The following is a 24,876-nucleotide window of genomic DNA, read 5'->3' on the forward strand; positions in this document are numbered from 1 at the left end:
CTCCTGGATTTCACGGGTAGGACTGCTTCTGCATGTATTAGTGAAAAATGCTTTGTGAATCCAGAAAGAAAACATATTTCAGGAGAAAAATGGTTGTAAAAATGTTGAATATTGCACAACTTTTTAAATGTATCCCTTAGATCGGAGCCACATTTAAATTATTGTTGTTTGCGTCAGTCTTGTTTCACTAGATAGGTCATCGACAGTACACTATAAAACACTTTGTTTATTGGCTTCAACAACATCCATCTTGTAGCCTTTATATTCTGCACTAAGTTCTTAGCCATCATGTAAGGATTTCGGGATTGGTCTCTTTCGACCTCTGTGTTTCTCCTTCACTGAGGTAAAACTGCGGCTCCCACAGTGGAGGAGCCATATTTCATCACTTCTCCAAACTTGCGGGACGCTGTCAGCTCACAGTCCACAGGATATAAATTAACACGTAGAAGGCAGAGAACCTCCTCAGAGGGAAGCGTGTTGTGTGCAGCGCATGAAGAAAAAAGCAGACACATTCGTGAGACCTGAATGTCACTTCCAGGAGTCTCTGAGCCCATTACTAGTGGTAGGATTTCAGCCTTTCTGTTGCCGTTTCCTTTTGACGATGCATTCTCGCTAGCTAAAGAGTGGGATTACATCTCAGAGGAGCTCACCGCAGTCCCGCTGTTTTACCCTCCCTTTCTTTTTTTAGCCCATATCTCTTCGCAGGTAGGTTCACGTTGTGTGTTATAGATTAAACCCGCCACTCTGGCCTGTCGGATGCTTACGAGAGAGACTTCTGGCACCAATCCAGACCACGGATAGACTTCAAAAGTCTTTGCAGATCATCATCTTCCGGCTTCAGCGGCCCACAGTGCAGAACATTCACTTACGCTGAGCGTCTCCTAAATCTGCGCTGACAGCTAGCAAACACTGAACACCTTCAGCAGCCACTACTGTCAGCATCTTTAAACAACACCCCACCTCACAATACCTGACTGCACACATTTCCTCATTGGCCGGCGCACTTATACATTCAGCGGTGTGCGTCGCTGTGGCTGATGCACTAATATTCTTCAGACAGACTGGACCTGGCAGCAGGCTTCAAACTGTTTTTTTTACTGCCATGCTCCCTTAGCGTCAACAAACACACACACACACGCACACACACACACACACACACACACACACACACACACACACACACACACACACACGGTTTTCTTTAAAGCCGCCGCCCGTAATTGATGTCAGCTCTATTCTGCCGCAGTATTAGCAAACTGCCTTTTAATTCGATAATTATCTATGCTTCATGAATAGTTTGCTCTGCTTCCCCCTTACTAATTGACTGCTGATATTAAAGAGAAATGTGCCACAACATCTCTGGGGAGGAGCGCGACTTTAGCCAAATCCCTTCAAATGAGAAAGCCATTCAATTTAGCCTCACTCCTGTGATTTTTAATTGGCGCTGTGTCCAAGACAACTGGAAGGGGAATTCGAGTATCGTGCTTGAAATGAGATTGTGGGTGTTTGGTGTTATATAAATGTTGTGTCTCCATGCTAAAAAGGAGTAGGCATTCTGCTACTACTGATCTAAATCATTGTCGTTGTTGTGAAACGTCGAAGGTGCAGTTGAATTAGTACTGCCTTAATGAGGAGTGTGAAGGCAAGTTTATTTGCTTCTACGGCGCCTTGCTGTAGTATTCATACCCCTGTGATTTTCTTACATTTTGTCACCTACCTGAAACTTAAATTTATTTAAATTGGATTTTGTGTTACAGGTCGACACAAAATAATGCATAATGCAAACAGAATTTTCAGTTCTTCTGAGGATAAATCTTGAAAAAGTATTCAGCTTCCACAAATGAATAATTACAGAGCTACCTTTTGCTGCAGTCATAGTGGACTGCAGCAAAAGAGCCTTTTACAAATCTAGAGTATATTTTTGCCTGTTCTTATTTGTAAAATATGTGAGTTAAGTCTTTGCCTTGGCCATAAATTTAAATAACATAAATTGATTTTGATCCAAACCTTTTCATTGTAGCGCAGGCAGTATTTTTAGGGAGGTTGTCCTGCTTTAATGTAACCCTCTGCCCCGGTCTCAAGTCATCTACTTTGGTTACAGGATTCCCCTGTAATTAGTTTAGTCCATTTTCCTGTCAAGTCTAACCAGTTTCCTTGTCCCTGCTGAAGAAAAACACCTGGACAACATGATGTCGCCACCATCATATTTTACTGGAGGAAAGGTTCAGGATTGATGTGTAGTGTTAGTTTTCTGCTATACATAGTGTTTTGCCTACTTATATTCTCATCTGATCAGACCAGCTTCCTCCACACATTTGCTGTGTCTCCTAAATATTTGCAGCAAAAGGAGCACATTATAGTTTTCCTTTTACAATGGTTCCCACATTGTAACCCTTCCACAGAGAACAGATTTTTGGAAAGCAAGACTAATGGTGCTCCTGGCTCCTGTCTGCAGATTCTCTCATCTGAGCTGTGAACCTCTGCAGCTGCTTCCAAAGTAACCATGGGCCTCTTGGCTGCTCCTCATATTAATATTCTCCTTGCTCGGCCTGTTGGTTTAGGTAAAATGCCATGTCTTGGTACTTTTGTAATTCTGCCATTCTTTTCAGGTGGCAGATAAAACAGTGTAATGTGGGATATTCAGAGCTATTTCAAGACCTCTTTAAACCTTTTTAAACTTCTCCACAGTTCTAATAGTGGCCTGGTTTTGTGTCTGTATTGCGCTGTTTGTTCTTGAATATACTCTGACAAATCAGAACGCCCGCATTTAAACAGAGATTAAATCACACATGTTGACTGTTTATTGGGATATTTGAAGGAAATTTGCTGCATTTGCTTTAATTTGGGATTATCGAAGTCTCCTCAATAGAAATGTGATGTTCATTTAAAAAAAAAAAGTGCAAAATTGGCAAATCCACATTTTCCATGCACTTCACTTTTTTTCAGTTATAGACTTTCTCTTGGTCTCTCACATAAAATCCCTAAAAAAATAGGGACTGCATGTGTTGTCTTTGAGACCCAAACCCTAAATGTGTCTGCTATGTGTGCTTCCAGCTCCTACATTTGATTATGGAGACATGCCGTCACCTCTGGGTGAGACAGATCATACAATTACTGTGGTGCTGCGCCCTGCGCAGGGCAGAGGAGCGCCGGTCAGGTAAGATCACCTCAAACGAACATGTCGTGTGCTTTTAATACCATGGTCTATTAAAGTTTCATATCCACTCTGTTCCCAGCACATACCAGGTGGTGGTTGAAGAGGAAACTGTGAAGAAAGTGAAGAGGGAGTTGGGGCTGCAGGAGTGCTTCCCGTTGCCCATGTCTCACGGTGAGGCTCAGGCGCGAGGCACGCCGCACTACTACACAGCCGAGCTGCCACCCAGCAGCCTGCCAGAGGCCTTCACTGTCGGAGACAACCACACGTACAATGGCTACTGGAACACACCTCTGGACCCGCGCAAAAGCTACCTGGTCTATTTCCAGGCAATGAGCAACTTCAAAGGGGTGAGTGATGAAACTCCGGCCAGAGATGTTGCAGATCTGACAGTATTTGATCACCAACCTATAAACATAAGTGTTTAAAGCTATTCCATTGAAGGGCCTTTTTGAATAAGTCTGTTTTTTTTTTGTTTTGTTTTTTTTTGTTTGCTTGTTTGTTTTGCAGCTCTAATTATGTGGTTAAAGCTGCAGGGCACTTGGCATTGTCTGAGATCACAACGCCCCAAATTATTATTTGTGCTGTTAGAGAAATTGTTGGTCTGAAAATAGGCTGCAAATGTTTACGTCCCTCTGTTTTTCGATTCTTCGGAAACAAAACATTTCTGAAAAGGGAATTATGTGCATTCAGAAAAGAGGACCTCTGACTAGCTGAAATTACCTAAAGTCCAGGGACTTTTCAGTTCCAATTCAGTGCTGCTTCCCTGCATCATTGTTTTATAGCAGGTAAATACTCTAGACGTTCCTTGGGGGATGCCACATTACCTGTCTAGATTTCATCACAGGAAAAGTTCCTACCTTTGTAAGGCAATTACTTAAACATAATTGGGTGAAGGTGCAGAGAAACAGAGGTAGAAAGCTGGTGTTTTAAGATGTGTAGTCTATGAAACTTGACTGTGATGGACAAAGGTGTTTGTTGCAAGGCAGTAAAGAGTTATGTCACTTTAACATATTTAAAAAATGTACTTTCTTTCTATGCTCTGGTGAAGAACAGTTAAACATTTCACATTTTTATATATATATATATTCACTCATATAGTTTTTGCAATCTTTTCTGTACAAAGTGTGCCAAACACTGACTCGTTGTGACTTACGTACCAGTGCTTGGTGTAGGTCTCAATTTGTTCGACTTCTTTTCCCTGCATATTTTAGGAGCGCTAACTACAGACGGACTGGGTTAAGTTTCCTGGTTTCAGGTACGAAATGTCAATAAGCTTTAAACCACTTTACCAATGGTATGTGGTCATAAAATATTGTCTGAAATTTTGAAGGAAGTCGCTCTTTACCTCCCACACTTTATTCATGAGCACTTTCTCTGAGAGAACAGTGAGGAAGCCCATTCCCATTGATGAGAAGTAATCCTGTATTTTGTGTCACTGTTGGCAGAACTGATTCCCGATTTCATGTCCTTGATACTAGTCAAACTCATTAAAGTGGAACTAAACCCAAAGTTAAAGCACAATCCCGCCACAGACAAGTTTTGAAAAAATTCCACCAAAGTTGGCGGTGCCAAGAGACACTGAGGGGCGCAATCAAGTGTGGGGTGAGGGGATTAAGTGGAGGTGTGAGTCTGAACAGAAAACCCATCTGTTCAACAAAATCTTGTATGCAAACCATAGCAAAGTTTTCTAAGCCATACATACACAAAACATATTTTGTCATTGTTAAATCACAGACAGGAGACCAACAAAAGGTGCTGTAGGTGGAGATTTGTCAGGTACTCCTGATACCAATCATTTGAGAACATTGATCCCTGAAAGTAGGTTGGGATGTCTGCGATTTTTAAGCCCATCTCACACTCCTGTAGAAAAATCAATCTGCTAATTAAATGTGGGGATGGGTTTAGTTGGTCTCGTAATGCTAAAGCGAAACTAATTTAGATTATAATTTAGTCTAAACATAGACAAAACTTTGTCATTCTAAGGTGTTTTGTTTGGGATAATAAATGTCTTTGTAATTATTTAAGATCCATCTCAGTGTGAACTGTCACCGTCTCAGCTAAATCAGCTGAATTTGAAAAGTGACATATGTGTCACTGCCAAAACCTTTGGCCACGACTGTCGCAGAGAAACGACACAATAAATAACTTTTTTATTTGTATCAGTTTTGGCTTCTTGAGTCTCGTCTGTTGATGGCTCCCATATTTTCCTTTTTGAGTCGAGTATGGAATATAAAGTCCCACAAATAGGGCTGGGTGGCTCATCCCTTCCAGTATCATCTGTTTCCAACTCAGTGGAGAAGCACATGGAGGAGAGTGCAGTGTGAGCACTTCACAAAACTAGCCTGCTAAGCATGGGATTAGACTGGGGACGCCTGGCTTTACCAGCGGATGGGATTATGCTTTGTTTGGCCTGGCGAGGGGCCAGCATTCTTGACCCATGGTGCCAAATCATACAGCCAACATTGTCTCCAGTGTTTCAAATCCTGCAACGTACAGTTTCATTCAGTGCTGAAATCTTGCTGTTGCTGGTCTGAAGCAATCCTCTGTATGGAACACGCGCACGTGTGTGTTCAATAAAATGGGCAAAATTCATGATTCCCCTCCTAATAATAGAAGCCATTCCAAAGTTTTAGGGTTTATGGAAGTGAAAGTATACAGAGCAGGTTGTTACTTGTCCTATAAGTTACAGAAGGAAATAAATGGTGACATGTCACAGCAAGCCTGCAAACAAAATGAACTGCAGTAGTAAAAAAATAAATAAATAAAAAAGTGACAAATTCACAAAGTAAAATGGATTCAGAAAGCATGTAAGCCGGGTAATTAGACTACTAACAAACCAGCCAATCATGCTCCATGGTACTTTTGTCTGATAATAGTGTTATTAACATTTGAGAGCCATCATTTTTCACCTCACAGAGTGATCTGACAGCAGTCACATTCGAGTGTTTCTGAAACAGTCAATTAGAGCCAGATGGTGATGTTTGGCTCATGGAGTCTGTTTGGACCAGGAATGTCCCAGCAATTGCTTAATGGCTGGTGTTGTTTTGGATCGTTCTGCTGATCCTCCAGGTGTAACTAAACTCTACAGGCCTTTCACATTTTAGCACTGCGCTCACAAAATTCAGGCTAAACTAACTTCCACTTTTGAATTTGTTGGATCAAAAGCTTCACCTCAAGCGTTGGCCAATGTATATTTTAAAAATATTTATAATTACATTTTCCTATATGACATTAAATTAGCAACTGATAAGATTTTTTTTAAAAAAAGTTGGTCTGTCGACAGATTTTAGCCAGTTCTGATTTGTACTATCGCCTACTAAATATCTAGTAACGCCATGAAGACTAATAGTCAGAATTGTATTCTATTGTATTAAAACAAAATTAAACCTAACTCTAAAGAACATAATACTACCTTTGTGTTGATTCAACACTATTTGTCAAGTGCAATATTTCACAAAATATGCATGTGTTTCTACAGCATCTATTTGTAATAAACTGAAGGTTTAGTTTATTTATTGTAGCTATACAAGAGTCTTAAGAATACATTTTGTCAGTCAATTTTTTGTTGTGGGAAATATAATTCAGTTTTACAGCTCTGCAGTGAAAAGACATTTTACTAATTTAAAACAAACAAAACAAAATGAAAACAAAAAATTACATTTCAAACTAATACTGGTATGTTTGTTATAGTAAGAAAACAGTAACAGACCGAAACTATTAGCTTTGTGTGGATTTCCTGTAAAGCAAGTTGACCTTTGCCCTTAAGGTGAGATGCAAAAGTTTGAAAGGACAAACAGATCAGCTTTTCTGATATCAGTCAGCCTTTGTTGTTTCCTCATGTTTCCCTCCTTGCTCGTATTTTCCTTGCATAGAAAATACATGTTGCTTTCAGAATGTTTCGTATTTTTCGAAGCGCCAAAGTTGCACTGAAAACAGCCAAGCTACTTTTCTGCAGCAACAACGTCCGTCCCAACGAGACCTGTTAGTACTTAGATATGGTGCATTCACAAATCATAAAAGCTAGGTTTTTTTTTATCCGTTTCAGTGCATCTCTGTTTTCCACCGGACAGTTAGTTGCTTGCAGCAGCAGAGGTCCTGATTTAAAAATGAAACATCATAAAAAATAATGTGTAAATCTTCTACAATTGATTTCTGATCCAGCGTTCTGTGCGCCAGCGTTGTTTTGACATGTCAGATTTAATAATCACTTCAGGTCTTTGTGTCTGAACCTTTTCATTAAAATTCAAGATGAATTGCCAGGCCCCTTAATTGCGCTCATTAATTCAGTATTTGTGTGTATGTGTGTGTGTGTGTGTGTTTGTTTTTGTTTCATGGTTACCTTTATGGAGGCCAAACGCCGCAGTGAATCCTCTTAAAGACTAGTGGTGTTGCAAGTAGTTTCATTGGTTGCATTTGACCCAGAATATTTTTAACTTCATCCCCACTATCATCTCATAGTAGCTGTCAAGCTTGTGTAATTGCTGCAATTGATCGCTCACAACAGTAACAGACTGTTGCTTTGTAGGCCACACCATCACAATCTGTAACGCTTAAACTTTTATTTTGCAGCTTTACCCACTGACACACACACAAACCGTGTGCTGTGGAGCCCTGTGTTGTGCTCTGGCATTTGTGTTTTGTATTTAGAACTGCCAGGAATCAGCAGCCCCTCTGGCATGACTGGCACTGCGCACAGAGACATGTGATGTATGTTTGACAGTCTGGACCTTGGCAGTTTACTCTTCTGCTGAGCTCTTGCGCATTGATTTAGGTGCCCATTTTACTGAATTTGCCTCCATCCATCACAATAGCTTATTTGTTTACTGCAGCAAGCGGCTGACAATGTATGTATCTTAGTTGGCCAAAGCTTGTAATAACTAAATGTATGACTGATCTCAGCTGCTTTGGAGGCAGAATTAGATGAATCAATTTCTTTTTTTTTTCTTAAAAGAAAGAAAAAGAAAACTGTTTTATAAAATTCAGGACTGAAAGCTCAAAGTCAGCTGCTCGGTGTTGTCCTTTCAAAGAACCAAATGAATTATTATTATTAATTAAAAGGGTTATTAATTTGTAGAAATTAAGGGATGTTGAAATATGCCACAGAAGCTTCAACAATTTTAAATGCAAATACTAACTCTGGGGCCTGAGAATTTGTATTCATGCTTGATATCTTTAACTTTGAAAAGTAAATACTTATTCTCTGTGTAACATTTTTTTTTTCACCATAATGTATAAAATACTTTACTCAATTCTGTTTGGTTTTAAATATAAATAAACTCCAGCATAATTTATCACTACATGTGCATTTTAAAGCAGTCCTTTGGAGATGTAATAGCAGATAAACACATCTTAAGATTGCAAAATTATGAAAACCTATATTAGCGCCATCATTGCTTTTATGTCAAGATGACTATGAACTTTGCTCCTGTCATTTGATCAATTAAGACATGTTTCTTCTTTTTGTGTTTTGAAGCTCAGCTTCAAACATGGTCTTGTTTCAGATGTGTGAAGTGCATGAAATTTTAACGTTTTCTCCGGTCCTACGATTTTGAGCAGGAGTGCGTTCAGTCTTGCACAAATAGAACCGTCAGTATAAGTGGAAGATAATGAGCCTATTTTAACATTTTGAACGACATGGGTTATTCTCTGGTGAATCACAAAGTCATATTGAGCAACCTCATGCAATAAAAAGCATACCTTCTCTTCAAAAACCTTTGGAAAAGTCATGTTTTGCTGTGCTGTAAATGTGAGAGCCAGGTAGAGTACACATAGATGTGATACAACATTTTCTTACACTCATCATGGCAAAGGATGTCATTTTGGCCGTGTTGTTATTCAGTTGTGCCATTTTTTTTAAGATTGAAATATCTTTAGTGAATATTAAAAACAAGACCTGTGTGCAGAAGTTTTCATTTATTCTTTCTCTACACTAGTGAATCAGAATTATACATACAGATTTAATTGTGTGTTCACTTAAGACAATCAACCAAAACCACATCCATTTACAAACTCCATAGTTTTGACTCGGTATTTGGCAATTTGTTCATTTTTCTTTTACAAAGTAAACCCCAGTAAACCAGGCCCTCAGAATGATGCTACTACCACCATTGGTGCAAATTGACTCATCTAGGCATAGAAAGCATTTTTCTTGTTCATGTTGATCGTTTTGTTTTTTGACGAATCAAGCAGGCTCACCTGAACATTTTTTAAAACCCTGAGTTTATTTGTCATTTATCTTTTATGTGGATGACAGAAAATCTGTATGAAAAAAATAAAGCTTGTGCAACTGATTGTTGTTTTCAAAGTTCATTAAATGTGTGTATCATTTGGTCTTTCCAGGTCACAAAACGGTTCAAACTCAATATTTCAAAGCTTAAAATGAAAGTGACATTGACAGCAATGTAAACTTCTGGCTCTCAGCATGGCAGCTGTAGACGAGCAGATTAAAACGCTGAATTATAAGCATGTTTGAAGTGGCCATCAATGGCAATTTAAAAGGGCAATTTAACCAGAGTTTAAGAAAATTGCCTTTTTTTTTTTTTTTTTTTTTTTTTTTTGCTTTTTTCCAAATAGGCAAAAATTGCTATAATTGTCCCATAGTGCCTGAATTGGCATCTGTAAATTTTAATTTGATAATAAATCTCCGTGGGGGGTGCAGGATGGAATTGGATTACAGTCTTGGATCTCATTAGAGTTATTTGACAAAGGTCCTTTTCATAACGCTGAGATGTCATCAGATGAAGTCTGAATAAAATTAATTCGTTTTCATCGTGGGGCACTGGTCTGAAACCCTCCTTTTAATTACACTCTCTTTATTTCAGCTCCCATCTTTTCTCCCTCAGTGAAAAAAAAAACCCTATGATCTTCTTTACACACTTCACCACAGCTCTCAGGTTCTAGATATTTTACTTTAATATTGTTTGATAATTTGCACTTTTACTTCATATCAGGATCAGTATTGTCTACTATGTTTACTTGCCTTTGGATGAAACACACATTCATGTCAATCAATTAGTCTTTATCTTTCGTCATACTCTCAGGGTAATATACTGTGCTTCAGCGATGTGATTTATGCCGTCCTACTTTCTTCTATCATTTGTTTTTCATGTGAAATGCTAAGTGACGCCTCTCCACTGACGGCTGTGTTTTCTTTGCATTTCAGGAATCCAGAATTAACTGCATCCGCATCGCTCGCAAAGGTAATTCAAAAAAGTTTTTCTCTAAATCTGCGAATATTATCCGCTAATTCTTTCTACCTTTTAGCAAGCCAGTGTATCTTAGCACGAAAAGCCATGAACAAACCACGAAGATGTAGTGTACTTTACGTGTGTGCTACACCGTTGTTTACCCTTTTCTTAAGTACAAAGGTTTGGATCCGACATATTTTCTCTGATGGTTTCTTGTTGTTCAGCAGTGGGCCCCAGAGAAAAGGGCAACGAGCAGGGAGGGATTAGAGGTCAGGCTTTCATCCTGCCTGTTTGTGGGCAGACAGTGGGATACACCACATCAAACCAGTCTCTTTGTTCTCATCAGCAGCCCACCAGATAGCTACATCTGAGAGCTCTGACCTCGGTGCATCCAAAAGGGTTCTCCAGATCAAAACTTCCAGATGGAGCTACCTTGGCCTATCAGTATAAGAAAGTGCTGCCCCCTCCCCTCCTCCCCTTCCTCCTCCTCTGCACCTCCATGTTTTGATTCAAAGAGACATGAAAAGGGCAGAAAAATTGACTCTAAGTCCTGATGGCAGGAGAGTCTCTGTGCCACAGTACGCTGTCATATCATGGCGAATAAAAGTCATGTATTTATAGTTATCAGTGCTGCAACAGTAAGCTGAGCCTTGTAAGTCAATTGATTTAGAGGGTTGTCTCTTTTTTTTTTTTTTTTTTTTTTTTTTGAGAAGGACTCCTTTTGTGGCTACATTACGAGAGATGAGGCTCTCCTCAAGCATAAAGCCAAAAGGCAAAGCTCGCCTCTCACTCCATCTGCCTCGCACTACTCAGTCGAGCATCGGCTAATTATGCTTTCTTACAGCAAAGAACTGAACGCTGAACTGAAGGCCTCCTGCCTTTTTTTGACACAAAATGCCGAAAAAGAAGGGGGGGGAAAAAAACAGTGGTGCAGCAAGATATTCATTTTTTTTTTAAATAAAAAGACGGGAAACAGAAGAGAACATAATCTAAAAGCAAGATGAGTAATGCACTGTTATGATTTAGTTGATTTCCTGGGGTTGCATGTAGGCCGATGCATTACATTTTAGTCTGAGCAAGTCCAAGTCAAGGCTCGCATCACTGAAGGCCAAGTACAAAATGACTAGACTAACCATTACATCATCAAATCTATGACATGAAGGAAATGGTATGAAGAAAAATGGTTGTAATAAATTTTTTAAACAATCAGAATAAAAAAGGAACTGAACACAAGAGTATGCTGCACTGTGCAGACATTTTTTTTTGTCAAAAAAGAACAAAAGAAAGCAGGCATCCTTTTTGTTTCACTCTGCAATCATGTGCAACTTTATTTCAGTCTGACCCATAAAATCCCAACAAAAAATATAGAATGTTGTGGTTTTATTGTGACAGAATGCGATTTAGTTGAATAATGGATGAATAATCTTGCAAGGCACCAAGTACTGATCTCAAAACATACTTGGAAGTTCATCAAATGCTTTTCCACGTTTACTACTCTTTCTATACTAAACATTTATTTCTCAGTTAAATGATAAATCGGGATTCATGCAACTGGAGAAGGTTATTTGTGTTATCGATCTGTTGTAAACAGACATACTTTATTCTCTTGTTGGTAATTGAAACCACATCATAACAAAATACCGTTTTATAGATCAAAACTAAACTTTCTGATTATTGTCATGGTGCTTAAATCTCTGAAATCATGACAATTTTGCTTTTGCTATTTTTCAGCCAGTTAAAACTCACCATGATACCCAGTGATGAAGTGGATATCAATTTACAGTATTCAGTTGGATGTATGGATGAAATAAACTATGCATGACATTGAAAATGTATTACATGGGAAAACATTGACATTTATACTTTGTATGTGAGAAGTGTTGGCTTTTCAGGCTGCTCCACAGAAATGACTGGGATGCTCTATCCTTTAGAAATATAGGACTAATGGTCTCAGAGCAAATTGCAAATTTAGTAAAAAATATTGCAAGCATTACTTTCTAAATTAATCCAACATGCTGTAATCATGAAAGCTCAAGCTTATTTCCAGTTCTAAGGTGCTCCAGGAGTTTTTTTTTTTTTTTTTGGCTTTCAGTGATTTCTCGACCATTAACATAGCCTCCGCATTATCAGGTCCTGAGCCATTATTATCAAACAGCCCATCACCAGTAAAGTGGAGGCAAATGATTCTGGCTTGGATAACAGAGCTGGAGATTACATTTCAACTTCCAGGTGACAGTTTAATTAAGGATCCTCTGGCAGGCACAACACAACAATAGACTTCCATTTCTTTTCTAAGTGCCAATTTCCACCACGGGGCAGCAGGCAGGTGCTTGGATTCATGCGGAAATCTATTTCATGCTCCTGTTTGGCTTAATGGAAATTTTGAAGCTAAATATGACAAAACAGCCTTATCTGTCCAAAACATTGTGGAACTGAAATTGATTTTCCTCAGCTCCTCATCTAAATCTTTAACCGGTATATCCCTTTATCGGAGTAATATTAAATGAAAAGACAATGGAATAAACAGAGTCTGTTACTGCGAGGAGTTTTCGAACCGATCAGCTTTCTGACGGGCTGAATTATTTGTGTTTTGGTTTACAGGAGCCACGTTTTCCAACACCGGTGCATATGAAAAACACCTGTTAAATGCTTTATCAATAAATGGGACACAGACATATCCAGAGCAACATGGCAACACAAAAGCTATCCTAAAATGAGACCAGTGGCTCATTTTCTCCACTCCACTAAGCCAGACGCTCATCATTTATTAAAAACCCTGACAAGTAATGAAATGATACTGTACTACTTTCATCTTTATTTGGGATGAGGGTTCAAAAGCACTGCCCTTGGCTGCTGATAGTTGGGCTAAAGGATGGCTGTATTTTCATTGTCCCTGCCCTAGATCTGATTCCCCCCCCCCCGCCCTCAGCACACTGTGAGATAGCACTCTATCCCCAGGCGTGCTCTGACTTTCTCCTGCTCTCCAGATAGTTTGAGCTGTTCCAATGGGATCAGAAGGGCTGGTTTCAGGGCTGTCAAAGCCTGGAGGACAGGCTGGCAATAGGGAGGAGAAAAAAAAAAAAAAAAAAAACTAGATCAGTGGGCCCCTATAACAAGACAAAGGCAGCCCCTCTGCTCAGCTCCATTTACATAAGTATGAAGCTTTACGGTAGAGAAATGAATAACCTGCTATTATGATAATGACCTTTTCATTGGCTAACAGACACCAGGGCACCTTGAGATTATGCTGCAGGCCTGAGTAGATTATTTTGACTGGGAATGCTATATTTAATTCATTTTCTGCTTAAAAGTCACCTTTAAAGTTTCATTGTATGTTTCGCACTTCAACTATAAGAATTGTTTATACAGAGATGTTTCGTTATGGTCATGTTAGGACCAATGCAATGTTGAGAAAAACAGGTCCAGCCGGTAACCAGTGACATATTCCTTTCAGAGAGTAAAACCAGAAAAGGTGATTTCTTTGCGGTTTTCAGAGTTATGTACCCAACTATAATAATAGAAAGTTGAGTGGAAGGAAAAAGTGTGTGTTGGGGTTTTTAAAATTAGCTTAAGACCTGTAAAAAACCAGACACAAAGACCATTGAGGTTTTTATAGCTTCCTTTGCAAAGGGAGCGATCCACAACCTCTAACTCAGGATCAAAGATTGGTGAGCTCTGCTCAACTCTGCTTGGAAATTGGCTTTTATTATGAAGACCTTCTTCAGTGGAGCAATGCTGAGATAACAAAACAGATGGACCCCTTGAGTGGGAAATTGCATCATAGATAAAGAAAGAACCTTATAGAATAACTGGTCAGAGACAGTTGGGGAACTGAACACGTTTAGATAAAACACTCAAATAAAATGATAAAACAATGATTAGTTTTACCCAGCAGTGTGGCAGAAACAGTGGCCACCACAGCCTAAAGTGACCTGTGCAGCAAAGCTCATTCAAAACTTTGGGAAGAGTCACATTAGGTGGACTGCAGCTAGAGTCAGATGTAAACAGGACATGAGCTACAACAGCCATATTCCTTGTACTAAACCAGAACCAGAGAAGATTAAATCAGAAGCGTCTCACATGGGCCTCTCAAGTAGTGGTCTGCTGCTCAGCAGTTTAAATTCCTTCTTTTGGAAAAAAGTACGTTTTTAATTCAATGTAGAAATCAACACCTCAGAGTCGCAAGGCACAGTGGGGAGCCACAGAATCCAATTTGCTTGAGGTCAGCAATCAGCAGTAGTTTTGATGTTGGCCCCCTGCGTTTTATCTGGTGTAAAGTCAGTGCAGCTATCCAGTTCAGACATTTTTAGAGCTCCTAATGCTTCCCCCTGCTGACAAGACATTCTAATTTTATTTTTCAGCAGGAGTTTGTCCCTGCCTACACTGCCAACAGTACTAATTCCTGGCTTTAAGACTATTTTATCACTGTTAGTTGAAAGCCTTTAAACTGACCTAAACCCAATACAAAATTTAAGTAACGTTGTCTAGGCAAGCTGAAGCCCACCATTAAAGCAACCTGGGCTTCCATAACACTCCAGCGAAGCCAGAGGCTGAGAAACTCCATGCTGCACCGCACTGATGCAGTAAATTACAAGACAAGTCCAAAGAGTGTGGATACTGTGCAGAGTACAAACATACCTCTCAGCAGAGCGACGTTTCTCTGTAAAAATACCTTTTTTCCAATTGTCTTTATGTCCATTTTTTACGAAAAACCAAAAAAAAAAAAACCCAAAAAACACAAACATAGTAATATTAATGCGAATTAATGAAAGAGATTTATGTTTTTATAATATTCCAATTTATTAAGATGGACTCTTATGGCTATACAGTAGACAATAGTATTCTTTCCTAGTGAGAGCAAATCACGTATTTAGCCAAATAAAAGCAACAACACATTTTTAAAAGTAATTGTTTTTTATAGATACAGCACTGATTTAATCTTTGTGTTCATGTTTCGTTTTTTTTTTGCCACTGCTCAAAGTTGTCCTGTTGACAGAAAATAAGTTAAAAAAAATAACCGAAACCAAGAAAAAGTAACTATTTTGAGAAACCTCTTTTTAACAACTATTGATCAAAATGGCACAAAAAAAAAAACAAACAAAATAAAGAAAAGCCTGGATCTTTGAATACAAAATTTAAAAGAATAAGTTATAGTTGAAATATTTTTCACAATTGTGTATTTCTGTAGAAATGCCAGGTTTGCTGCATTGTCTATTATACTGAAGGCATTTCATTTTTTGTCAGTTATTTTCACAGGAAATTATCACTAAGACGAAGAGACCAATTTGGATTGTTAGAAAATACGCTTCCTTTTTTTTTTCCAACAAAAGACACATTTGTACATAAATGACAGCCTCGTGAGAGTGTTTCGTCCAAATCTTACCATATGCCTTCTTGTTATTTCTTTGCTTTTATGTTCTCGCTTCCAGTCGCCTGCAAGGATCACCAGAGAGCTCTGGAGGTGTCTCAGCACTCTGAAGAGATGGGGCTGATCCTCGGCGTGTGCGTTGGAGGCCTGGTGATCCTGATCCTCCTGCTCGGCGCTGTTATCATCATCATTAAGAAAGGGTAAATGCTCCTCCTATATGACTTGTTCCATGCAAGACAAACACGCCTCATTTTGCTCAGTCATGCCGCATCTGCCGCATCTCTTCATTTTGTTGTTTAAAAAGAGCTCAGCGACTACCTTCTGTGCACCTGCTGAACCTTGCAAAAGGTCATGCTTTCTAGGGAAGAGCAGGACCAGCAAGCAACGCTGCGTTGTTTTCCCGTCCCAGAGGGAGCAAACAGCTCACATGCGCAGAGCCCATCTGAGTGTGAAGTATTTAATTAAAGGCGGATGCAATTCAATTAACCACTTAATTACGCACACCGAGAAGAGGCCTGACCCTTAAATGAGATGGCAATTGGGAGAGGAAAGGTGTCCCTTCTGAGATTATTAGCCAATGATCCCATGAGTAAATTATATCCACCTTTAGCTCTTCTACTTAGATAACTGCACCTTCAGTTTTTTTTCCACAGTCAAAGTGCCCGATAGGAAAAAGGAAATATGAATAAGGAGCAGAGCTCTCCACAGGAGGAGTCGGATCTGCTCGTTCACTATTCAAAAGGCTGACACAGCATCTTTGCTAAAATTGAAGAAAGCTGATAATTGAAGTCGCTGCTATTCTGGACACTGGCTCCTGAACTTCTGTAGTTGTTGTCCCAGAGAATTGGTTGCCAGATTGGCTGTGACGGGAAGCTACGTGGCCCAGTGCAGCGCGGCGGCCAGAAAACGAGTCGATTGAAAGTTTGTCCGCCTCGCCTTGTGTTTGATCTGCCAGTTGCTGCTTGAACCGCTCGCATGTGTCACACGGCCACCTGCACAGCTGGACTCTTTATTTTCACTGTAATCAATGCATTCTGCCCTCAGCTGGCATCGCTTTCATCTTACATATCTTCTTTCTCTTGATTTTCCTTCCCCACCACCCTCCCTTTGCTGCGCTCTTGCCAGAAGGGACCACTACTCTTATTATCCGTAAGTGTCTCCACCTCTCATTTACTGATTCATCATTTACACGCTTGAGCTCCTGCTTGTCAGTCATCAGTTGAAGGGGAAATTCAACCCAGTATTTATTTATTTATTTATTTTCGTATTTAAAATACAGTGCTTTGAATACCCCTGACCATCTCTTTGTTTTGTCACATTATAACAAAAATTGCAATGCACTTTTGTTGGGATTTTTTTTTTTTTTGGAGGGAAGGGGTGTAAAATGGAAGGAAGACAACTTTCAAAAGTTGTTGTGTCTAATTAACCTAAGCTAAGAAATCAGAATCAACTCATGTGTAATTGAAACTTTTTATAAATACAGCTGTTCTGTAAACGCTTCAGATGTTTGACATCCGAGAGGAGAAAGGTAACTCTGGACAGATCAGTCACTCAACAAATCTGGTCTTTATTAACGACTGAAATAAAGACAGGCATTGTTGCAAGACACCCTGAGATGCAGTTTGCCACACAGTGTGGGGAACACCTGGAACATCTTCTCGTCAGATGAGAATAAAATGTAACTTTTTGGCCCCGACTGAAACCTTTCAATACAAGCGGGATACGACAAAATGACTTAGATCAAAGCAAATTCAGTTGAGAATCTGTGACAAGACTTAAAGACTTCTGTTCAAAGTCACTCTGCAGACTATCTGACTGAGACTGAGCTGTTTGGCAAAGAGAAATCAACAACAACAACAAAAAAAATAGACATACACCAAAATACCGTAGGTTTCGCAGAGACTTGATTTAGGAGAGCTAAATACAAATACAAGCCATGTATCATTTTCCTTCCACTTTACATTGAAGCACCACTTTGTGTTGCTCTGTCACATAAATGACAAAAAAAGCACATTAAAGTTTGTAGCTTTAATGTGACCAAATGTAAAAGTAGTCCATACTTTTCCAAGGTCTTTTGCGTATTTAATTTATCGGTTGTCCTGCTACTTTTTCAGCTTGTATCTTCATGTTGTAACTCCAAAGGTTGTTTCTTACAAAATAAGTTTAATTTGTTCTGTGTTTTCTTCTGTTGTTCATATCTGTTGTCTCTTGTACAATAACTTTCCCTCCACCTTCTTTTGTTATCAGGAAACCGGTAAACAAGACTCCTATTACGTACCGGCAGGAGAAGAGCCACATGGGCTCCTTGGAGCGCAGTTTCACAGACCAGAGCACCCTGCAGGAGGACGAAAGAATGGCTCTGTCCTTCATGGACGCACATGCATGCGGAACAAGAAGTAAGACAGCTGCACTTTGGTTCGCACAAGCTGCCTTAAAACATTAAATACAGTAAGAGTTTTCAAATGCAGACTGACCTAGATCCAGTTTGATAACAGACCAAATATTTTTCCAGTTTTTTTTTTTGTTGTTTTTTTTTTCCAATTGACCCCAGAATATTGAGCAAACTGGAAATCTTTCGTGTAACAAGGGAAAACATGCATAAACCATTTGAGGTTTTGGCTCTGTGATGCAATTCCTAAAAAAAATATTTTAAAAAATGGATTATTTGTTTAATAAAAATAGTTCTTGCTTAGTTTATTTTTTGAGTAGGTCAAACAAAACAAAAAATCACAACATTTTTGGTGATTTTAGTTTTTAAAAATTATATTTCTTTGGCCTGCCAGTATTTTTAAGGTAACAATACCAGGGATACTTTAGACCTCTTCCTAGTGAATCAGTCCAAATTAAGAGCAGGTAAATATTTTACAGGAACCCTCCTATTCTGTGACTGTTAGAGATTTAGATTCTTGCTAAAGCTACCATTGTGCCTTTTTTTCTTTTTCTTTTTTTTTTTTTTTCTTTTAGGTGATGCTCGTAGTTCGGTGAACGAGGCCAGCAGCCTGCTAGGGGGCTCCCCGAGGCACCAGTGTGGACGTAAAGGCTCCCCCTACCACACGGGACAGCTCCATCCTGCAGTCCGGGTGGCCGACCTCCTCCAGCACATCAACCAGATGAAGACTGCCGAGGGCTACGGCTTTAAACAGGAATATGAGGTGAAAGGGGCACTGTTACAGTCTGTTCTCCCGCTGACATTATAAAACAACTTAGACAGCTCTGTGTCTGAGACCCAGGAGGTATAGCAAGTCTTCCACCTCACAGGAAGGTTAGAGGTTAATGCCTTAAGTCTCTGGCCTGCATGCCAAATGTGCTTGTGATATACCGTACACTGACTGCCAGACTCCCTCCAGTGTGTGTGACAGAAGAGGAACTGTAACATACTGCTGCTGGTGCATTGCTCATGACTGCTATGGAAAATATGAAATGCCCCAGCACTTTGAAAACAACAGCAAAGCCGACAGGAGTGCTGTGAAATAAGACCAAAGATAAAAACACCGACCAGAGAATAGCAGGCACACCGACACGGAAACATAAAATCTGAGATGTTGATAAAAGTTAGAGGATGTATGTGTATTTGCTTTTGTAGCCTGTGCAGTGTTAACATCTGCTGGGAAAAACTCCAGCTCCCCTGCAGCCAGGCGAGGAGCAGTTACAGAGAATGTAACTGCTCCTCGCAGTGATTTTACTGGACACAACTCTTCCTCTCTCATCAGCAAACATCCTGATTTATGTTTCAGAGTTTTATTCTCAAACAAAAAGTACAAAGTCTGCAGCCAGTGCAGCTCCTGGGCGTTAAAATAGCAGCAGTGATATCGGCTCTACAGGACTGATCACCCCCACGATTTTCACAGTTTTAGAAGCCCATTTGCTACTTTTCCCTCTTAGTCCTAACATTTGTCAGGTTTGGTTTTTAGGGTGTCACAGTGTAACTCAGAGAAGCGGTGCCAGTGTCTGTATCTAAAATCATAGGTGTGTTTTCTAATGTTTCAGTATAAATGATATTACTTTTATTATATCCACACAAACAAGCAATGCAAATTTACATAAACTGTTAACTTAATTCTTTAAATATTTTTCCAAAACATTAGTCAGAGACAGATCCACCCATCCACCCAAAGATTGTCTATTCATCTGTGCATAGACCGGGTTAGCAGGGTGATGTTGTCTATCTCCAGTGGTCATTTTGTGTGAGGCGGGGTGCTTCCTGGACAAATCATAGCATATCTTTTTTATCTGTTTTCTGACATGATAATTTTTTTATAGTATATAATGCTGCATAAACTTATTTCTAACCTTTTTCTGTAGGTAAAAAAAACCCAAACAAACTCCTACACTAATTTTAAAGTAACCCAGTGATTTGTTTTCTTTTTTGAGGCTCTTACTTTACATTTTCTTTTTCTTCTATCTGCATTTGTAATTTACTTTCATGGCTGAGTTAGCAAATTGTTGCATCAATAATTAGCAGATGCTTTTAAGAAACACTTCATTGTCTTCTTTTGAAATTCTGCGCCAAGTTAAGACTCCTTCATGACATCCACAAAAACTCAAACATTTCTGAATCATATATGGAAGACTTCATTTTATTGCGGAGACAATCATGTTGTTTTTATGTCCTTAGTGCTCGGCACATACTTCTGTTTGTGTTTCTTGCCAAGCCCACTACACTCACACCACAGCAGGTAAAATGATGTGTGATTTTCTGAACCCTACAAACTTTCTAAATTTATAGGGACAAAGCTCATATTTCTGAGCCTCCTCTAGAGTGGGAGGCTCAGATATATGGGAGGTTTCCGAGCCTCCAGCGTCAGTGGTAGACAGGAAAACACCTAATTAGCTTGTTTGCGAAATAAGAAAAATAATCTTTTTTTTTTTTGATAGACTGCTGTGCACTGCCATCCATGCCACTTTGTGAAAAAGCCAAAATTCAAATTTTACTGGTCACTCTAAGTTGATCATCCTCACGATTTGAAATACTTTTTTATTAACTAAGTTGCAGCAATTGAAAATCGTAGAATGTAGGGTGCAGAAAATACTGCTATATATGTGCAGGTGGTCTAAGCGTGGCTTGAAATGTATATAGAACAAGGATTTCCTCCCTCACCCACTGCTTTGTGTCAGAATCAGAGAAATTTCAGGAACCTATATAGCAGACGCAACAGTGCACAGAGTTGCAAAACAAAAGGATGCCAGGTGTGGCCAGGCCATGCAGGTCTTTGGTCCTATCATGAATAAACTACTAGTTCTCTTCTACGCTGCACCCAGGATGCCAAAGTGCTGCCACCATGACAGCCATCACAGTCTCATCAAAGGCACTGGGGAGCTCAGTGTGTTCATGAAGCACCATAGAAGATATCAGATGTTCTGGCTGATTTTAAAGTCCTGTTTTAGGCACAAGAACTAGTTTACAAATCCAAAACCACAGTACAGTAAACTAAACAATGCAGCTTGAGACCGTAAAGAAGAAAAGCGGCTGACCTTACGGCTTTTCTGTCTTACAGCTGTGTTGTTGTGAAATGTGCAACAGGTGCAAAAACTATACCTGACCATCTGAAATGACAGCATCTGGTGCACCATGCATGGACTCATCAATTTTGGCACGAAGCTGATTTCAAAAACCTTTTAGATCAATGACCCTAAGCTAAGCCTTGGAGTAGGATTAGTACAGTAAAGACCTCTCAGCTTTCCTATTGGGTAGCTGTGGCACCACTCGTCTAATGCTGTTTTAGCTCTCCATTTATAGACAAATGTATCTCAGATTTCAAGGAACTGGAGTTTTTGTTTTTGGTTTTGTTTTGTTTTGTTTTGTTTTGTTTCCTGTGCATCTTCGATAACAAGAAAGTATTGCATCCTGAACATTTCCTAGTTCGGTCCCAAGAAGCTTTTTGGAGATATGTTTGACTTTGATTGGGAACGCTGTTAGTTTTAAACGCGTAATCAAAGGGTTGCCTTTACCGTTAAATACAGGTGCTCTGTTTTGCGGTAGTGAACCAGTTCCAAGAATATTGTGTGAGAAACATGCAAAATAAAAATAAAAATAAAAATAAAAAATAAAGATGATTTAGTGAAGATTTTGTAGACACAAGTACCACTGGGTGAAGAGTAAACATTATCTGAAGCTGCTGAAATTAATCACCAGAGCCAAAAAGGCATCTGAAGGACACCACTACTGTTCAGATGAATAGATCATCCTCATTTAGACCAAAAGAAGACCTCTATTGTGATGGGAGGCCTGATGAGGTTAAACGTCTCTGCCTCCTCCTACTGAGTCTCTGTCTGCTGCAGACAGATTGCTCTAAAGAGAGGAAGGGACAGTCTGGGAAAGTGAAGAATGATGAAAACTGTGGAAAAAACAAAAAACAAAACAAAAAACCCTTCTTCAATCTTTTATTTTTACCTCTAATGCGTTAAGAATTGTCTTCCTTCCCAGAAGCAATGTTGGTATTTACCTCTCTTTGTAAGATGTGGTGCAATGGAAGTGCAATAGGGTCATTAAGGATTTTTTCCAGTAGCAACACGCACAGCATTAATCTCACTGTTGTTCCCAAGCGTAGCTCGACGGTGCTCATTTGATCTTTTAGGTGATAAGAATATAGAACATGTATTCTATTGGATTGACATTTGGAGGTCACTTGTTGGGACCTGCTGACATTTCTTTAAGCTCTTTGCAGCCTCGAGATGTTTTAATGTGAAAAATACTGCAATGGTGAGAGGTGGAAAGATGAGTCATATTAACGTTCCTGAAAGTAGGTTCCTGAAAGCTCAGTAGTTTCTTTCTAATGAAAGAAAACTTACAAAGTTAAGTCTAAGACTGTATTGATAATGATATTCACTAGCTTTAAGAAATAATTGCTTGGAAGACTTTTGTCAATTACAGGAAAACTAATATGAATGCCACTTCACCTCCATGACCAAAGTAAACCATGTATAGATAAGTAATAAGGATCAATGTACACTCTTAGCTTTTGATGTAAAAATGAACTTCTTTTCAGACACATTAGGAAATTCCAAAAACCTGATATCTTTGGATTTCTGCAAAAAACTATCTTTACTTAGAAGAAATTCTTCACACGATTGCTATAAAAATGTGACTTGAGGGCATAAATGTGACTATTTGTGTATGAAATCGATACTAGCATCATCCTCAGTGGAGGATTGATGATGGAGGTTTAATCCATGCCAGCAAATTGTCCTGATCAACGTACAGCTTTGTGCTTTTATATTGGAAATAAAACAGGTACTGAATAGTTCTCATGCATTCTTTTGTGTCGTGACACATTTATTTTAGGGCTGGGATGTTTCAACAATTATTTAATAGCACAGAAATGTAGTCATGAAATTTACTAAAAATGACTAGTTGCAAATTAGTTGGAACCTTGGAATCGTGTCATTTTGTGACAGAAACAAAATCCGGCACTCAGTGTTACTGCTTTTGAAAATCAGCTGGATCATCTAAATCAAAACTTAGAGCGCTTCCTAAACTTTTTGCCTGTTTGACCACTTTCTTTTTTTTTTTTTTTTTTTTTTTTTCCATAAAACTTTTAAGATTTTTGGAAGACTTTTTGCACCCTGTGCCCCCTTGGTATTTAATCCTCGATCGATCCATCAGTACAAAAAAAAAAAAAAAAGTTTCCGTCATTGAACAAAGCTCATTCATCCCCTCACAGCAGCAATGGCGTCTAGCTGTATTATCCAGGCAGCACAATGGTGAACCCAGATCTCTGAAAACAATTGTGGCTGGGAGTTTAGCTTGCACCCTGGGGAGAAGTCCATCTCTGTCACCCACTGCCTGTGGCATTCATAGAGACAAGAAAACATCTTTTGTCTCCGATACATGGTGTCCCCCTCTGGAACTCTGCTTGTAGACTCATTAAATGGTCCCTCACGGCCAAAACACACTCCACTCTAAAAATCAATACACACCTCTTTTGTATTTCTTTTACCCTCTCTGTGCTAAAAGTGTGTGTTTTGATGGATTGTGTCTCGCTATTATGAAGGAAAATGATGAGGACTATTATATTAGACTCACACTGCAGGCGCAGGTTTTTATTTCCCTGAGGAATACCTGCTTTCTGTAAAAACATTGATCAAAGATTTTACTGTGGGCTAGTAAAGCGGATTGCGTGTGTGACGACCGCTTTCATATTCCCACCGGATCCGCAGCTAAACAACAGCTGAGCAGAACCCCCACCTGAGTACCAATATAACACTTTCAGTTTGGGGAACTGATTGATTCATTTAAAATCCAATCCACAGTGTAGTTATATCAGTGACTTCTTGAAAACTGTGCTTATTTAATATAACAAGAGCTCATTAGACATTTTATTATGTTTTATTATTACCTAAAATGTGTGATTTTCCTTTTTTTTTTAGATCGAATCAGGAATTGAAAGATTCCTCAACATGTCTCAATTAAAAGAAAGCAGATATTATCCGGAGCAGAGTCTGACTGACTTGGACTCGTTTGTGTGATCACAACCATCCTACATTTCTGATCTCTGCAGTAAAGTCATCTAATCAACTCGCCCCTGGTGTTCTTTTTCTTGCTTTTAAAGGCCTGTCATTCCTTTGCTGTTTTTTTTCCCCACTATTTTTCTCCCTCCTCTTTTTCTCTGTCATCTCTTGGGAACTGAGTGTCAGAGAGGTGGGAAGAGACAAAAAGAGGGCTTAGAGATGTTCTGTCAAAAATAAAAGCAAGCCAAGAGGAGAGAGGTGGACAGGGAAGGAAGCCACGAAGTAAAAGGGAGGGAGCATAAATTTTGAGATTCAGAAAGAAACATCTAAAGAGGCAGGGCATGAAAGAGGAGGGAAAAAGTGAGGAGGAGGATGTAATCCCAGGCTGGATTTGGATGGTTCTTGGCTGTCTGTGAGGAGAACTGCGTTGTAATCCCCTGCTCCCCATTCAGACTTGGGCAGAATTTCCACAAAATTTCTCTATAGTCTCAGAAAACTACAGGGACTGGACTCATATGGATGGGTATGCAGTGCATCTGGAAAGTATTCACAGCTCTTCACTTTTCCCACATTTTCTTATGTTCCAGCCTCATTCCAAATCGTGTTAAGTTAAACTTTTCCCTCAAAATTTCACACACAAATACCCCATTACGACAACGCAGGAACAATTTTTATTAATAATAGTAAAAAAAAAAAAAAAAAAAGTATTCACAGCC

General features: G+C 39.3%; 1 protein-coding gene across 4 annotated transcripts in view; it reads left to right on the forward strand.

The window, feature by feature from the left end:
- The window catches only part of ptprub (protein tyrosine phosphatase receptor type Ub), a 223,992-nt gene that overhangs the window by 160,604 nt on the left and 38,512 nt on the right, over positions 1–24,876 (forward strand). For 2 of the 4 annotated variants that reach the window (XM_016675036.1, XM_007559577.2), the window contains exons 11-17: positions 3,055–3,157; positions 3,237–3,504; positions 10,320–10,356; positions 15,774–15,912; positions 16,838–16,861; positions 17,960–18,108; positions 18,677–18,864. In XM_016675036.1, the coding sequence (XP_016530522.1) occupies positions 3,055–3,157; positions 3,237–3,504; positions 10,320–10,356; positions 15,774–15,912; positions 16,838–16,861; positions 17,960–18,108; positions 18,677–18,864 (908 nt within the window). The remainder of the gene's footprint in view (positions 1–3,054; positions 3,158–3,236; positions 3,505–10,319; positions 10,357–15,773; positions 15,913–16,837; positions 16,862–17,959; positions 18,109–18,676; positions 18,865–24,876) is intronic. The other 2 variants (XM_016675037.1, XM_007559578.2) reach the window with 1 other exon arrangement.

Source organism: Poecilia formosa, unplaced genomic scaffold (genome assembly GCF_000485575.1).
Source record: "Poecilia formosa unplaced genomic scaffold, Poecilia_formosa-5.1.2 Scaffold105, whole genome shotgun sequence".
NCBI lineage: Eukaryota > Metazoa > Chordata > Actinopteri > Cyprinodontiformes > Poeciliidae > Poecilia > Poecilia formosa.